General features: G+C 49.9%; 1 protein-coding gene across 3 annotated transcripts in view; it reads right to left on the reverse strand.

Annotated features, from left to right (window-relative positions):
• The window catches only part of SFXN5 (sideroflexin 5), a 113,344-nt gene that overhangs the window by 69,046 nt on the left and 26,601 nt on the right, over positions 1 to 17,697 (reverse strand). For all 3 annotated transcript variants that reach the window (XM_045079007.1, XM_045079005.1, XM_045079006.1), the window contains exons 4-6: positions 5,846 to 5,872; positions 5,316 to 5,370; positions 3,355 to 3,380 (exon numbers count right to left, since the gene is read on the reverse strand). In XM_045079007.1, coding sequence (XP_044934942.1) covers positions 3,355 to 3,380; positions 5,316 to 5,370; positions 5,846 to 5,872 — 108 coding nt within the window. The remainder of the gene's footprint in view (positions 1 to 3,354; positions 3,381 to 5,315; positions 5,371 to 5,845; positions 5,873 to 17,697) is intronic.

Genomic DNA, 17,697 nt, shown 5'->3' on the forward strand with positions numbered 1-17,697 from the left:
CAGGCACCCCACATTTCCTCTTTTTAATTCTCTTTTAGGAGTTAAATGAAAATTGAGTTTGGCTATTATTCCAAGAGTGGTCACCGGGAAGACTGTGGGCGTCTATTAGTGATGTTTGTTTGTTTGTTCTTTGGTGCATGTATTTTAAACAACTATTTAATTCTCTCTATTCATAGTCTATTCAAACTCGATATTTCCTCTTGGCGATCTCTGGGAAGCTATACTTCCTCAGAAAGGTGTCCTGTTCTTATATGTCTTCAAATTTATTACCCCAGATCGTTCAGTGTGTTCTGGTTTTAAACTCCTATTGTATCTATAGTTATTGTACATTTTTTTCCTAATATGTTTATTTGCATCTTCTTTTTTCTTGCTCAGTGGTTCCAGAAATGTCTATTTAATTAGTCATTTCACAGAAGTTAGAAATTTACCCTCAAGATATATCTCTAACAGCATCAAAACAATATGCCCAGGATTACCCATTCTGGCATTCTTCATAATAGCAAAACAGTGGAAATAGTCTCAACTTCCATATGCAAGAAATTAGCGGAATCAATTATGTACTTGCACATAGTAGACTACCATATAGCTATTAAAAAAAAAAAAAGAATGAAGACCTCTATAAACTGATGGGTCATGATTTCCAGAATATGTCATTAAGTGGGAAAAAACACTGTGCACAGAGTCTTGCAGAATGCGACCTTTTGTATAAGAAAAAAGGGGAAATATGTTTGCATCTGCTCATTTTTAGAAAAAGAAATAAGGACAAAATTGTTTACCCACAGAGGATGGGGGGGGGAGGAGATAAAAGGGATAAGGAGGGGAATGGAATTTGCATCATGCTTTTTTTTTTTTTTAAAGATTTTATTTATTTATTTGACAGAGATCACAAGTAGGCAGAGAGGCAGGCAGAGAGAGAGAGGAGGAAGCAGGCTCCCCGCTGAGCAGAGAGCCCGATGCGGGACTTGATCCCGGGACCCTGAGATCATGACCTGAGCGGAAGGCAGCGGCTTAATGCACTGAGCCACCCAGGCACCCCTGTATCATGCCTTTTTAATGTAGCTTTGACTTTTGAATGATGTTAATATTTTACAAGTTTCAAAAAAAAAACAGATCAGGAGCACCTGGGTGGCTCAGTTGGTTAAGCGACTGCCTTCGGCTCAGGTCATGATCCTGGAGTCCTGGGATCGATCCCCACATCAGGCTCTCTGCTCAGAGGGAAACCTGCTTCTCCCTCTAACCCTCTCCTTCTCATGCACTCTCTCTTTCTCATTCTCTCTCTCTCAAATAAATAAATAAAATCTTAAAAAAAAAATCATAAGAAGGAGGAAGCAACTAAAACCGAACGCCAACAACAAATAAACCCAACTGTATATCAAACAAATAACAACCACACAGAAGAAACACACAATTCAAATAACTTTTGAACACAATTCTCTGTATACCTTCAGTAGGATATATTCTAAGAAGGTCAAAGAAATCTCAAGTTAATACACTTAGTGGGGGTAGGGCTGATGTAGCAATTCTGAAATGCTCTCATCTGTGTATAAGACTCGGTAAGCGAGTACATATATGGTTGTTGGATTCTCATTCATGGAGAAGGGAGACAGAAATACGGGATGGGAGGAGTGCGAGACGGCTAAGATGCTGGACTGGAATTACTGGCACGAACTCCTCATTCTGAAGTCATATCTCCTAAGTCTGAATGCTAAGAGGGCTTAGAAACAATGACTCTCCAGTAACGGTGAGCGCACCTCACATCCAGATCTTGGTGTCCAAACACCATTCTCCCCTGAACAGAACGAGAGCGCTTTGGAGAAACACACAATTCCAGGACTGGGGCTCAGCAAGTACAAGATGGGTCTGGAACACCCACACCTCGTGCCAGGAAGTTTTGAAGTTCTCAGAGGAAACGGAAGACACATCATATGGACAGAGAAATAGCTCTAAAGGGTTCCTAATCGTCACATTTGGCACAATGTGTATATCAACATGAATAATAACAGAAGTAAATTGTTACTGAATCAAAAAAATTGCCCTGAACATACTGATCATTGTAAAAACATTAAAGGGGGAGGCAGAAGGGGGAAAACTCTTATTCACAGGAGAGGGCCTGCCCATAAATATAGAAAGAATGATATCTGTGAAATACATGGGAAATACTGCAACTAGGTGACAACTCTCTTTCCAGTTAGATTTTCACTCATGGTTTTAGTATCTGTTGGTCATTCTTTTGTTTTTCAACTTTATGCTAATAGGAAGAAAGCAACGATTAACATTTATGTACTCCTTCTCTTGAAGTAAATGCCCAAAATCACAGTTACTGGCTCACACTGGATATTAATGTATGTTTCACTTCACAAGAGACCACACAACACTTCACACACACCCCCGTCCTGATCACAGATCTAGGATCGAGAGCTGCCTTCGGTGGTTCTCTAATCCTGTGGTATCATCTGGGAGAAATGAGGGGAAACAGCCTCTAAAAGACTTGTACAATCACATTCAAAGCTACACTGCTTGTTGTGTGAACTCCAAACCGGAACCAGCCCCAGGGTTCACCCAAAGTAGGATGGATAAATTTTGATATAGTTGTAACAACAGGGCTAAGAACCCATCAGCCATGAGAAATGACTACGACATGCAACAACACGGATGAGTCTCACCATGTTGAGTGAAGGGAGCCAGACCCAGACAGGGACGTCCTGACGATTCACTTACATAACAGTCAGTAACAGGCCGGACGGGAACACAGTGGGGGAAGTCAGAAAAGTGATTCCCTGGGGGACTGGGGGCTGTGGGAGAGGGTGCTGAGGGCTGCTAATGCTCTAACCCTACCTCAGTGAGCCTTACTTGTGTTTGCTTTGTAAAACCCTACCATGCTGTATATTAGTTTTGCTCTAATATATATATATATATATATATTTTTTTTTTTTTTTTTAAACAGAACAAACCTAACCCTGATTCCAGAACTAAGCAAAAAGAATACTGACTCCTTTCTGAGTTCTTTTTAAAGTTTAGGTTTCAGAAGGCATGCTTATTTTCTGACTTCCTAAGTTTTTCGGAAAACTCGCCTGTGACTAGCAAGTCCTGGTGACGATACTCGGGATGGTAGCCGGCAGGGAGAATGCACCTTGAGGCTCTGTGTTGGCTGCATGTGGGCACGCACGCCTTTATGGAAAGAAACTGGACAATACGCATCAAGAGAAAGAAAAAGACTTAAACGCCACTTTATCTGATAATTCCCCTCCAGGAATTTATCCTCAATCAATATCTCAAATATTTATGACCAATGCTGTAAAGTTATACATTAAAAAAATGTTTTAGAGAAGAAAACCCTTTGCAGGTGATACTTACAATTGGCGTTCCAAAAGGAATGTAACCTGAAGGGGGGAAAGAAGAGAGTCAGGTCTTCCGGTCCCACCGTCGCCATCCTACCCACCACTCGACAGAGACACTGGAAGAGGCTTCTGGGTTTACTCTCGTCGGTGGCCCTGATGAGGCTTCTCCAGCCCCCGAACTTTTTCCTGGCTCAGCCCTCCCCAGGATAGAGGGCTCCCCTGTGTCCCTCTGCAGCCCTCTCTCTGTCCCCCTTTAGCCAGACACTTCTCACTCCCCTCCAAAACTCAGGGGCCCATTGCCAAGGGCAGGCTGCCCACTGCTGGCGGGTCATCATGCTATACTCAGTGTTCCTCCCATGATTTCCCCCATGAGGTATGACATTCCTGGCCCACACCCACTCCACACACTCCACAGCTTCCAAAGGCTCTGGAATGTTCTCTTTCTCTGACCTTGCCTTTCTAGCACACATCTTTACTTCCCCGGCATCATGACCAATTCTGGAAAGGGAACTCCCCACACACTAACCCTAACTCTAACTCCTTAACCCTAACCCAAACCCTCTACATGCCAGAGGTCCTCTGTAACTTTCTCGTACCCTGGCCAGACACCCTGAGGAGGGCAGGATAGAGCACCTTTTCCTCACTGCTCACTGCCCCCACGCTGTGGGAGGCTCCCTCCACAGCCCCCACTCTGCTGTCACTGGGCAGCCTCGGGTCCCTGACCTCTGACTTACGGCAGTCAGTCAGCTGGGGGAGGGACCACAGCTTATCTGAGTCATCTAAAGCAAGGGTTCGTGAACTGTCACTCTGCTGCCCACATTCCTCTGGAGACAGATCCAAGGTTTGATGGGAATGTGACAAAAGAGAATCCAGGCCCCAGGTGAGAGGTTGTTGTGGCCACGTGCAGGGACTGTGTGCACCAACAGCCACAGCTACAAGACACTTAAGGCTGTGGTGCCTGGGACCCCGTCCCGGCCAAGCATGGAGGCTCAGGGGGCACTCACTGCCTCAGTGGGCACAATGGTGTCACGTGCTTGTGTGTTCTGTCACCCACATGAGGTCAGGCTCCCTGGGCGTGAGGATCCTGACTGAGCCAGCTGAGAACAGCCCCCGAGGGAGACCCTTTCTCTAGTCCCCTGAGGACTTTCTGAGGCAGCAGCCAGCAGCCCTCCCCGTAATCCTGCCAGAGTGCCCTAGTGCACTGAGAAATGTCACGGAGTAGGCCTCAGCACTCTGGTGTGACGCTGACCTCCACTGTGTGACTCTGGACAAGGCCTGGAGCCTCTCGAAACTACAGGCAGGATGGACAGCTGGCCCCGGGCTCAGGGCGTGCAAGCGCCCTCTAGACTATGAAGCTGGGCATACAGAGCTCTCCATCTCGTGACCCCAGGGCAGGGACTTTCTGGTGGCAGGGATCTTCTGCTCACTCCCCCATGCCACCCCCTCCGCCACCGGTCTCCACAGAACAGGGATCCACCTCCCATGGATGGGCATTCGTGCCAACGCAGCATTCTGGAGTAGAGGGGAGCCTGGGGATTAAGCACCGTTAAGGGAGCGTGGTTTGGAGGGGAAGAGCACGATATGCACAGGGAAAGTTAGGGAGGAATGACTCACAGAAAGCAGGGCCTGCCCAACTCTACCTCCAGTGTCACCCCTGAGGCTGTCGCTAAGTAAGTAGTATCTAACTAGCTGGGGGCACCCGATTTCCCCCATGGAGGCCTCCGCTCCACCCCCACCACCCAGGCAGAAGAGGAAGACGGGCACATTTTTTTTTTAAAGCCCCATAGGTGATTCTGAGGCCTGGCCAGAGGTCTGTAAAGTTGAGCCAAGGGGAACATGGAACATGCAGGGGAAAACGTGGCTCGGCACGTCACAGGTTCCGTCCCTCCATGGACTGCGGCCCCTGGGTGCTCCCAGAGCTGGGACCATGGTCAGCACCTGAGGCTGGGCAGAATCAGAAGGGTCCCATGGGCTTACCTGACATTCTGAAGGGCATGAAGATCTTCTCATTGGTATCTGGGTGTAGAATAGCCTGGCAAGAGCAGGGAACAAGGCATAGGGTGACTGTGGGGAGGGGAGGGGAGTGGACAGGGGGACAAGAGAGGGAGGAGAGAGGGAAAGGAGAGCTCCCCAAGGACTGGCCGGTGAGTCCTTTCCCACCATTCAAGGCAAGAGAACACCAGAACATGGGCCCCCAACAGGACTTTCCCTGACACTCACTCAAAGCTGAATGCAGGGGAGTGGGACTACGTCCACCTGGCAGATCCTCTGTCCCCGGGGCCTGGTATTTGGTAGGCATGTAAAGATTCTGTGGAAGGCCCCCACAGGGAAGGAGCTCAGGGGCCCAGGGAAAGGCAAGGGGCCTGAGTTCTGGCAGTCAGAAACTCGGGCCCTGGCTATGGGGGAAGGAGAAAGGGCAAGGCAGCTGGGCTGGCTAATGGGGCACAACCGTGAATCCCCAGGGCAGAGCAGGCCAAGGGAAGGAAACAAATCCAAAATAGAATTACCTGCTTGATTTTCTGTGCACTCCAGAGCTGCAAGGAAGGAAGGATGGGAGAGAGGGGGAGGGGGGAGAAGGAAAAGAAAATAAAGGACAAAAATTAAAAGCCCGTATCAATTGACAGTCTCATAAACTACATTTTTTAACCAAGAGATCTAGCCCCAAAGGATACAAGAGGCTCAGGCTGCCCTGGCACCCCCAAGCCTGGTGGCTTCCCTGGAGCTGTGGCATCAGGCATCCCAGGACAGCAGAACCAGGGGATCTCACGCAGACCATGCAAACCAAGGGTTCTCTCCTCTGGCTGTGCTGTAAAGCTACTTGAAAAATTCGTCCACCAATGTTCTAGTTGATTCTAAGGTACAGCCAGGTATGAAGCCCTGATTTGAATCAAGACACTTCCATTGTCTCCCGGAATCACTAGAAGCATCATAGCATGAGTTCTTCAAAGCTGGATGGACTGCCCAGATTCCTGGCTTTGCCCCTCCTTCCTCTGAGCCTCCATTTCCTCACCTGCAAAATGGGGTAATAGTGGTGCCTCCACCATCACGGAAGAGGTCTGGGAAAGGTGCCTGGAGCAGTGCTCGGCACAGAGTAGGTGCTTTATGGCTGCTAACCGCTGTGGGTATTATTATCCCTATTGTTGTGGTTCTTGTAAGAAGGTTGCAAGAGGAAGAAAGTTGCTTTCAAACGAGCGGTGAGGTTGTCTCTCCCACACGGGCGTGGGAGACAGGCTGGACCGACAGAGCCATTCCCAATTCCTTCAAACGATATCAATACTGAACCTCACTGAGTCTAAGATATCACTGATCCTAAGAGGTATTGTCATGTGCCAGTGAGAAGGAAAACTATAAACCATCCCAAGACCTCCATCCATTAAGACTCATCCATTTGAGAGACGTTAAAATGTGGTAAGATGAAATGTTTAGAATCAAGAAAACATAGTAAATAAAAATGTGCATGTGGGCAACGCAAAGGCAATGCATTTTTTTAAAGATTTTATTTATTTATTTGACAGACAGAGATCACAAGTAGGCAGAGAGGTAGGCAGAGAAAGAGATGGGGAAGCAGGCTCCCCGCTGAGCAGAGAGCCCGATGCAGAGCTCGATCCCAGGACCCTGAGATCAAGACCTGGGCAGAAGGCAGAGGCTTAACCCACTGAACCACCCAGGCACCCCAAAGGCAGTGCATTTTTAAAGGAGCAAGAAGGTATGAGGGGAGAGGGAAGAGGTAGCCAGCAGTTGAAGTTGGCTTTAACAACAGCACAGTTCAGTTACGCTTCAGTTACGTGGCAATGTCATCTGGAATATAAATGAAGCAGCAGAAGGCCGCTGGGTAGCAGAAACAGAAGCATAAGATTGAGGAGCTCACGTTTATGCATTTTACTTCCATCAGAGTCCCTAAACCCTTCATTCGCAGCCTAATTACCCTGACATGTTACAAACATATTTGATTTTTTACGATTCCAGACCAATGAATATTAGAAGTGGTCAATTTAAAAAATTCTAAGTATGGAAAAAGGGGACAGAAGGGAGAAAAACCAAATGCAGAATCCTGTTACCAAAGACACCAACAAATCAGAGCGCAACAGCAAAGAGGTAAAATGAAGTGATAAAAGGCTGATCCCCTTTGCCCAGGAAGTGCCTTTATGCAGTGCATCTCCAATCCCAGCACCACCTTCGGTGCAACCCCAGGCCCTGTGCACAGACTCCTGACCTCTCGTATTTCCCACCTAGGATCCGAAGCTCCCATTTCTGGGTCCAGCTCCTTGGAGGGAGGGGCTTGTCCTCCAAGGCTGTCCCCCCCACCCCCCTGGCATCTCCCACAGGGCTGAGCACACCGAAAATCTAAAGCTATTCTAAAATTAAAATTTTATTTTAAAAAAATGTAAGATCTCATACAATACTAAAAGAAAGAAAGCGAAAAAGAAAGAAAGAGAGGGAGGAAGGAGAAAAGAAGGAAGGAAGGGAGGGAGAGAGAGAAAGAGAAAAAGAGAAAGAAGGAAAAATTCCCCATTATTCTGAGGAACAACCTGAGCGGCAAACATGGGTCTAAGACAACAAAGAACAGTGTAAAGAACAGGTATTTAAATCAGGCGGGCCTGTGTTCACATCACTTACTGGATGTGTGGCACTGGGCCAATTACTTCGCCTGTGTGCCTCTGTGTCTCCATCAGTACAATGGAGGTTTGTAACAGGAGGGCAGAACCACACTGGTGGTTCACACTGGTTGCTCCACGGCAGGGTGCATTTCCCTCTGGGCACACGCGAAGCCCGCATCCCCAGCCCCCCTCACCGTCAGGAAGGCTCAGATGAGGGGTGCTGGCGTGTGGGGGTAGAGGTGACATTGGCCAGCCTCCTGTGGAGGATCCACGGGAGGCTGGTGGGGCAGCACAGCCATGAGGGGAAAGGAGCCCAGTGTCCGAGCAGCAGTGAAGGAGAGAAACAGACCTTAGTGTGTAAGTTCCTGAAATCTGGGGCTGTTGGTCACAGCGCCTGGCTCACCCAAACACCGAGGTTTAGATGAGATGTGTGTATCTAGAATACTCAGGCTGCAGAACATGCTTCGTGAAAGCCTCAAACAGAGAAGTCATTCAAGTGAGCAATATATTTTTTAATGGACTTATTTTTCAAAGCAGTTTCATCTCTAGTGTCTTATTCCTACAACACGCCAGGGAGATGGACAGATTATTTTCAGACAAACCAACTCATCTGCAAGAGATTGCGTAACTCAGCAGGGTCCTAGGGGCTGGTGGCAGGATGGAGATGGGCCCCCTCAGGCCTCCTGGCATCCAGGCTTATGTGCTCCCTACTCTCCAGAGGCCTCTGGGGCAGACTGATGCCTGGACAGGCCAGAGTGGCTGCCAGGTCTGAGGCACAAGAAGAGGAGGAGGGTTAACCGACATCCTCCTGGGGTCCCCAAAACTCCTCCTTGCAGCCAGGGGTGGGGGGGCTAGTGTCCCTCGCCAGTCCCTCCTGTTCCCCACCTGCCCAAGTTCGACTGAGCGGCACAGAGCTGGCAACCCATGACCACGACCAAGCCCCTCAAGTTCAAGGACTGCCCCCTCTACCCCCCAAGGCCAGAGGCCCAGTGCTACAGACGCATTCCCCATCCTGCAGTGACCCCCCTGACACCCACAAGCCCAGGACAGGCCATTGCCACAGAGACAGGCAATGACATGGCTTCACACGCTAATTCCATGCTTCTCCCTTTGGCTGAGCACCTTCCTTCCCCTTACTTATTCGATTCTCACACTTGGAAACCTGTCCTATAGGCCAGGTGAGGAAACCACAGCTCGGAGCCACCTCCAAGGTGTCGTGACCTCAGACTCAGATGTATTCATCCTCACTCATTCATTCACATTTAATGCACAAGCGGGATGTGTCGGGCCCCCTCCTGAGGGCTTTGTACCTCCTGACGTATCTAATCTCCTCAACACCCCCAGGAAGCGGGGGCTCATCTATCCCCCACTTCACAGATACGGAAGCTGAGGCCCCGACAACGTACCTGACTTGCCCAAAGTCCCAAGCAGCAGTGGGCTCGGAAGCCAAGCAGTCTGGTTCCCGAATCCCCAGTCTTGACCGCCGCCTTCACCCGTCTCTAAATGTCAGCACACCGGTGCACACCGTCCCTCCCCCTTAGGCATCTATATATTGTAGGGTTCTTTCCGCAACAGAGCGTGGGGAGTAGCCCTCAGCTTCCTAACAGAAACCTTGAATGAATGTATTGTAAACTATATCCTACGAGTGGACGTTGAGGCTATTTTCCATCTTTTTTTTTTTTTCTGAAAAAATATACATAACTGCACATTTACCATTTTAATCATATTTAAGTGGCAGTTCAGAGGCACTAAGTACATTCACTTTCTTGTACCGCCAGCCATCATTCACCTCCAGAACCTTTCCAGAACCCCCACCCGAAACTCCATACCCAGGAAGTCCTATACCTTACTCCTCCCTCCCCCAGCTCCTGGCACCCACCTCCCTGCTCTCTTGTCTCTGTGAATCTGACCACTCTAGCTATTTCATGAAAGTGGAACCATACAGCATCTGTCCCTTTTGTGGCTGGCCCATCTTTTACTCTTATGTGTCCCATCTTTTTACTTTTACTTGTGACCATGCTCCAGTGAATTTCCCGGAACTTATCATTATCCTGGCATCAGCATGTAAAGGAAAAGGATAAATGGACGCAGATATCCCTGGCAGGACACAGAAGAAACGAAAGGTTACTCTAGGGAGAGGAAGGGAGCAATCGGGGAAACTTGTCTTTTATCCTCTACTTGCTTTACAGCTTTAGAAGTCTGTAGATTGTTCACATGTTCCCCATTCAAAATAACTGTTGGAAAATTAAGAGTCATCACTAGAAAACTAGAAATGGGGCCTGCAACTTCTAAGCTCTTTAGTCACTTCTATGGCACAGACTGTCAAGTGTCCAACAAAATCTGTGTCTCCTCCTCCCAAAATAATAGAATGGTGGTGGGCAGTGGCCTCCCGTGCAGTTAGGCTCAGCCACGTGACTGAGGCTCCCAGTGGCATCTGAGGACACATGAGATGGGCCTCTCCCTGCCCAGCAACCCCCCCCCTACCCCTATAACCATGTTTTTTGTCCCCTTCCCATGAACCGGAGCAAGTTCGTGGCCGCAGCCCAGGCTGGGCCACGCAGAGAAGACAGCCCATGGAGATGAGGGAGAAACAGGTTGGAAGTAGGCTGGGTCCCTGAGTGGTCCTGTGGAGCTGGGCCCTCTGCCTACCTGGAACTTGAACTGTTTGAAGGGAGAGAAAGAAACTTCTACCTCACTTGAGCTGGGACATTTTGAGATCTTTTCATGACAGCATTTAGTCTAACCCCAACTAAGGCAGCCCCATTTGGGATTATAGGAAACCGCCGCCCAGGTTTCTCAGGGAGGGCTTTCCAGAGACAGAAGGAAAAATGAAAGCTAACATAGCATTTGAGGCTCTTTTCCTGACATCCAGCAATGCTCCCACCTCAGGAGGCCAGTGAGATGGGAGGGACATCTTCATTTTAAACTAAAATTCCCAGTCATGACCTGATCTTGGCGGCAACAGTCCGAGTCATGGATTTGGGGTTTGGTTCAGCTACTAATGTGCACAGTCTCCTGTGCGAGCCACTGCACACCTTAGACTTAGATTTTTTTTTTTTTTAATTAAGCAGGCAGGAGAGAGGGCAGGAAGGGCCCCTTCCTGTGTGACTAGGCCAGACCCAGCCTGTAGAGAGAGCAGGACAAGGAACTCGGGTCTGACACCTTGGGTCCAGGCTTTTCCCGGGGACTCATTGGACCCATGAGTCGGATGCTGGAGGCGGGAATGGCAGCTGAATCACAAGTCGAGAGCTGGTTGCTAGCTTGATGTTTCACAAGCCGGTCCTGCACACAGGTTATAGGCAAGGATCAGCCTGGGAGGTCAAGCATTTGATGGGAGCACAAACAGGCGCAGTGGACAGTCTAGCCACACTGAGAAGCCAGGACAGGGAGTCCTTCTCTCCAGCCCGGGAAACAGCTGCACTTTAACTTGCAAATTCCTCCACATGGCCTGTCTCCTCCAGGCTCAGCCCATGGCCCTCTGCACCTCTGGTGGAAGGTAAAAATGCATGGCCCCAATCCTTTGAACCTTATTTGCTGTAGCAACAAACCGGTGTGGCCGGGAGACCTTGGACCTTGCTTGGTTTCTCGGCTTTGGCAATGAGGACAGAGTGGGGGCAGGGGAAGCAGTCTGGGTGAGGGGTTGCTGGAACAGTGCAGAAGTTGGCTGCTTTCAGAAGCAGCCAGTGTCTCAGCAGAGTTGCCCTCTAAATCTATTCGAACCCCAAACCCTGGCACAGGGGTCAGGGGAGGACCAGAGGGTGGGCCCCAAACATGCCACAGAAGGAAAAACCCTGCCTCCTCGGGGCAGAGCAGGGCATACCCCCGGCGCCCAGACCCCAGATGGAGGAGAAACCGCCCCCAGTCTGGCTCACTCCCCTTCCCCTCTGCCTCCTTCCAAGCTGCTTCTCCAAACCTCTAAAGGCAGCAGAGACAGAGCCTATTTAAAACAACCTCCAGAAGGTAATTAAACAGAGCCTGAAGGGGATCCTTCTGTAAAGCAAAGGATGCCTCCCTAAAACAAACAAAAAAAAAAAACTTCCTAATTTATCATTTGGGCCAATCCCATTACTCCTTACCATTAATTTTGTTGTCATGGTGACTCCCAGGTAATTCGTACATATGCAAGTCTATGTGGGGTGAAGGTACCACCTCCCAATCCTACAGATTCCTGAAAGGAGAAAGAACATTTCCCCCTAGACCAGCAGCGGTCACTTCTGTACACATGCAGCTTCTCTAAGAGGACAGACCTTGGAGTCAAAGCCTGGTTTGAATTCCAGATCCCCCACTTGCTGGCCGTGTGATCTGGGGCAATTTACTTAATCCTTTTGTACCTTCACTTCCTCATTGGTAATGTGGGGATATGAATACTTATTTACAAGGTTCTCCTGAAGATTAAAGAAAATGCATTTGTTCAACAGGAATATTTACTAAGCACCTATCATGTGCTGGGCTCTACTCTAGGCACTAAGAACACATCAACAAACAAAAAAGGCCAAAAATCTCTGCTTTCCTGGAGCTTATATTCTAGGGGCAACACACAATAAACTAAAAATAATAATAATAAGCAAATTGTACTGGAAGGGTGGGTGCTTCAGAAAACATGGGAAAGTGCATCAGGGCAAGGATAGAGGGCGTGTGTGTGGTGGCAGGAGGGAGGAGGTACAGCAGTAGGGAAGGTGGTCTGGGGAGTTTTCATTCAGGTAACACTGGAGGAAATACTTGAAGGAGGGAGGGAGTTATCCAGTTATCCAGTGGGAGACTGTTCTGGCAGCCAGAACAGCCTGTGCAAAGGTCCTGAGGCAAAAGTGGGTATGCCCAGCATGTATGAGGGATAGCAAAGAAGGCCAGCATGACTGGCGTGGACTGAATAAGAGAAGAGTGGTAGGAGAGAAGATCACAGAGGGATGGGGGCTTTGCTGGCCCTTCTAAGGATTGTGGCTTTTACTTTGAGTGGAAAGCAGAAATGCTACGCAGTTTCTGGAGCAGTGGTTCGTACAGAAGGGTGATTTTGCACTCAGGGGACCCTTGGCGATGTGTGGTTGTCATGACGTGGGAGGGAGTGGATCCTGGCATCTAGTTGGTAAAAACCACGGCCGCTGCTAACCATCCTACCACCAAGAATGTTCTGGCCCCAGATGCCAATAGCACACCAAGGCTGAGAAACCCTAGAACCAAGAAGCAAATACAGTGATGTATGTGTTCACAGATGACTCTAGGTACTGTACTGGAAAGACACAGCGGGCCCCAGGTAGAACAGGGCTCCCCCTCAGGAGGCCACCACAATGCCGCAGCCCAGTGATGCAGCCACAGGTGTTGCCACCCATGCAACACCCAGCACATCCTACAAATGCTTCAGCTATGACTGCTCCCTGGCCTGGCCTACGCTAATGCTAAGGGCCGGGCTGTGGCTAGCCCAGCGGGGTGGACTTCTGACCGGGATCCCAGAGGCTGGAAGCAAGAGGTCAGGGTAAGGAAGGGGAGGTGTTAGCCAAGCCTTCCTTTCAGCCAGCTTCTGGCAAACCTGCTGATACCCAGAGAAGATTCGGGGTGCAAGTATTTTTGACTCCCTGGGATTTTCTCTGCTATTTTCAGCAGAGCCCAAATACAGCTGACCCCATTTCTGCTCTGCCAGAAGCAGAGACTTGCAGGATCTCTGACACCAGCTGGCCTTTCTCCTTGGCAGGTTGCTGGCAGAATCCTCCCTTCGTGGGGCCCCTAGGGTGACCAATAGGTTACGCTGGGTGCAGAGCAGACACTTAATAAGGCAAGCCGGTCCCTGGCTCCTGGGGAATGTGGAACAATGGGCAAAAGCCGCACTCAGAAGTCTACAGGGGCTCCTAGAGACCTGCTCAGCTCACTCCTGCCCACTCCAGTAGCTTCCGAGCTGGTGTCCCTAATGGCACTTACCTCCCCCAACCACCTGGCCCTTGGAACGACATTACCCCGGGATGCATTCAGGCTACTCCCTTGCCCAAGAGCTTCCTGAAGCTTCCTCTTGCCCCACACAGCACATTGATTCTCAACACTTTTGCAGTCTGTAACTTCCCAACCACCTCTCCACCTTCCTCTCTCTGGTCTCATCTTGTCTCCCTGCTCTTCTCCCTCCCCCGACCCCATCTCTCTCTCTCTGCTCCACTCCGCTTCTCCCTCTGGTCCCATTCACTGCAGAGGGTCTCTGTCTACATGCCACACCAACCACTTGTGTCCCCTCCCTGAGGCCTTCCTCACACCCCTGCATTCTCCAGATTCCCTCACTGCCGGACTCCTACCTGCCTTGGCATGAATGTCCCACAGTCTAGCCTCTGGACTAGCCCCTTGTGCCCGCCTCTATGTGGCCACCTTGCCTGTGCTGGGAGCTGGTTGCGGGAGGGCAGCCACAGGCTGTGCTCATCTCCCGCCTTGGGCCCATCACCTGGAGCCCCTCTCACATACAGGGAGCTAGGCAGGCGCCCGCACTACCGTGTGTGAACCGCACGGATATAACTGGGCTCCAGACCTTCCAAATGCCAAGCTCGTCTGCCCCCCGCGTTTGTACCTACCAGGCCACTCCACAGAGGACCCCTTCCCTTCCAAATCCACCTTCAAGTACCAGGTGAAAGATGGGCATTGGATCTACCTGGCTATGGGACCTAAGGTAAGAAAGGTAAGCTCCCGGAGACTCAGTGTTCTCACCTGTAAAATGGGGTTAATACAGGCACCTACCAAAGAGGGTTCCTGTGAATATTTACTGAAATACGTGTGAAGTACTCATATTCAGTGCAATGCCTAGCACTTGGTCAGCACCAAGGGAGTGGCGGCTTGTCACCGTGAGGGAGTCTTTGACTTCTCACCCCACATACCTCCACCCACACCAAACCATCACCGCAACACCCCGGCATGGAAAGTGCCTGCAGCAGAGTCAACATCCAGAACTCCAGTCCAGCTGCCTGGGCTCTCATCTATGGTTTAGTTGGGCAGCTGATAGCTATGGTCTTTACTGGGGCTCCTAGCACATAGAATTACTACTTGTCAAGCCCAAAGAGTAAATTATACTTACTTTTATTTTATCCTAAGGGCGAATTTTTTACTGGAATAGCAATCTTTTAACAAGTTAACAGTCTCTGGAGGAGATGTCAGTCATCCACTCACAGAAGACCAAACAAAGGCCATCGGGAGTGAACAGAGTAGCGATCCACTTGGGAAGACCCGCTGGTGAGATGGCCTAACCGGAGGCCGGTTGGATAACAAACCAGTAGGCAGGTGACCCAGTGTGGCCTGTGTTCTGGGCACAGGCCCACCGGCACCGGGAGGCAGCCACAGGCTTCTGACCCACATGCCTACAAAAGGGCTTTGAACGGCCACAGAGCCCGGGGCAGATGAGGCGCTGTCCAGGCTGAGATCAAGAGCCACCCTGGGCCTGGATGTGACTCATGACCTGAGCCTGCCTGGACCAGGAACAGGGAACCGTCCTTAACTCCAGACTGCCGGGGCTTCCCTGGGCTTCTGTGTCGTCACCCAGCTATTTGGTTCCTGTCTGTGGAGACCAGAGGGGGTGCGGCTTGGTAGAGGAGGCCCAGGGAGGGAAGACTTGTGACCCCTGAGTCCACAGAGTCTAATCCCTGTTGCTCTGGAGAGCCAGGGGCACCAGCAAGCGGGGAGAGGGAGGATCTGATTAGTCAGGGGGCCGAGCAGCAGCTCACACCTAGAGCACTAGGCTACCCAGCCGCCAGATGGATGCTGCAGGCATTACCCACAGGAGCCAGAACTGGGAAGCACGACTAGTGCCAAGATCCCCGCTCCCCACCCCACCTCCCCTCCTCCAGGCTCTCTGGAGGCACATGGGGGCTTTCAGGACAGAAAACAAAAGAGGCCCAGGAAACAGGACAGGCAACTTTAAGCTATTGAAGGCAGCAAAGAGGAGAAACATGGCCTTATTCCCCAAACTCTGGAGGCTGGAGGGAGTCCCAAGAGAACAACCTCAGCCAGAGGGAGGTTGGTGAGGAAGGGCCAGGGGGCTGAACTCACCCCGACAGGTCCAAGAGGAACTGCAGAGGTCTGAGCACTACTTCGGCCTAGAGAGGGGCACCTCAGGTCCTGCCACCCAGGCTCCTCAGTGCCCACGCCACAGCCCACAAGGAAGCAGTGTGCTTAGGGATGATCTGGTTGTGGCCCGTCCTTCCTAAAGGCAGCACAGATGCCTGAAGACAGACCCTGCCTAGCCAGCACTGCCCCGTCTCCCATCACTCCCCCGGGGCCTGCACAAGGACGTCTGGCCAAGGTGCTCCATCAGCTCACACCTTTGCCCTCCTTTCAAGTGGTCAGGCCACAATCCAGCACATTCTCCTGGACCTCCCCTGGAAGGGCTTGCTGTCTCTTCTCGTGATGTGTCCCCTCACCTGCACAGCTCCTACCCCAGCACTTCTCCTGGCCAGCCCCTTCTCATCCCTCAAGTCTCAGACAAGTACCTCCTCCAGATATTCTTGTTTGGGCAGGTTACGCCTTCCTCTTCTCTCCCACAGTATCATAGCTTTTCACAATCACTGCCTAGATTCTGGGGATCCATGAAGCGAGAACCTCATCCACTTTCTTCCTTGTTCCCTCCCCAGGCTCCAGCACCAAAACTGGCCTGCAGGTGCTCCATAAATACATAAATACATAATGAATTGGGAAATACATAAATAAATACATAAATGAATTGGGTTGGGGAGAGCTGATGGCTAAGCCACCTACCCCAGAAACATTGAGCCAGGCAATGGTGTGTGTCACGTTGGCAGCCCAGAGCCCCGGCATGGGCTTTGCACCTAAAGGTACTAGAAGAAGGCAAGGGCAGTGCCTCATAGAGTTACCAAAAGAATGGAAGAGGAGACAACAGCAGAGGACGGACAGCAACGTGTTTCTGAATGGAGAATCAGTAGAGTGTTAGTAACTGATCCAGTCGAGAGGAAGAAACCATCCCCTAAACATCCACAGACTCCGTCCTGAAGGAGCCAGTCCTTTGGCCTCCAAACACCAGCAAAGCTCAGGACTTGGAGGGACCAGGCACTGTAGGAAAGAAAGGCTAATCGTAAGGCTAAACACAGGGGATTGGTTAAAAGTCTGTTCTCAAACCAATAGATCCCAAGGCCTTCACCATAGGTGAAGGTGACTCTCACCCAGATGCTAGAGGCTTATCCTGGAGAAACTGAACCCAAGTGATCCCAGACTTGAGAACACAGTGGAGGACAGGAGTGAGATTCAAAGCAGGAAATTACTGAAAATCTGCAAAGCAAATACTGGGACTCCAGCCTCCTCCACTCCTTGGCTTCCGGAATGCAGAGAGATGAGATGGCTACTGTATTCACAAAACAGGAAAAGAATTCTATCAAGAAGAATTTTAAAAATAAACAATCTAAGAGCTCTTGGAAATTAAAATTATACTAGATGAAGTTAAAATTTCAACCAACATGTTGGAAATAAACTCAAGGAAATTTCCTGCAAAGCCACACAGAAGGACAAAGTGATGGAAGAGAAGAGAAAAAGATATAAGATAATTTAAGTGTCAATCTAAAATGTTGACTATTTGACTAATAGGAGTTCCAGAATAAGAAGAAGTTATCAAAGAAACAGTATAAGAAAATTTGTTAGAACTGAGAGAGTAGGAGTCTTCAGATTGAAAAGGGTCACCAGGAGTCCAAAATAGTGAATTTTAAGAGATGTCATTGTGGAATTTCAGAAATAAATTTAATAGAAAGCATACTAAACATTTCCAAAGAGGGAAAATGGGTTACTTGAAAAGAATCAGA

Source organism: Mustela putorius, unplaced genomic scaffold (genome assembly GCF_011764305.1).
Source record: "Mustela putorius furo isolate JIRA1106 unplaced genomic scaffold, ASM1176430v1.1 tig00000281_pilon_pilon_pilon, whole genome shotgun sequence".
In the NCBI taxonomy this organism is placed as follows: Eukaryota; Metazoa; Chordata; class Mammalia; order Carnivora; family Mustelidae; genus Mustela; species Mustela putorius.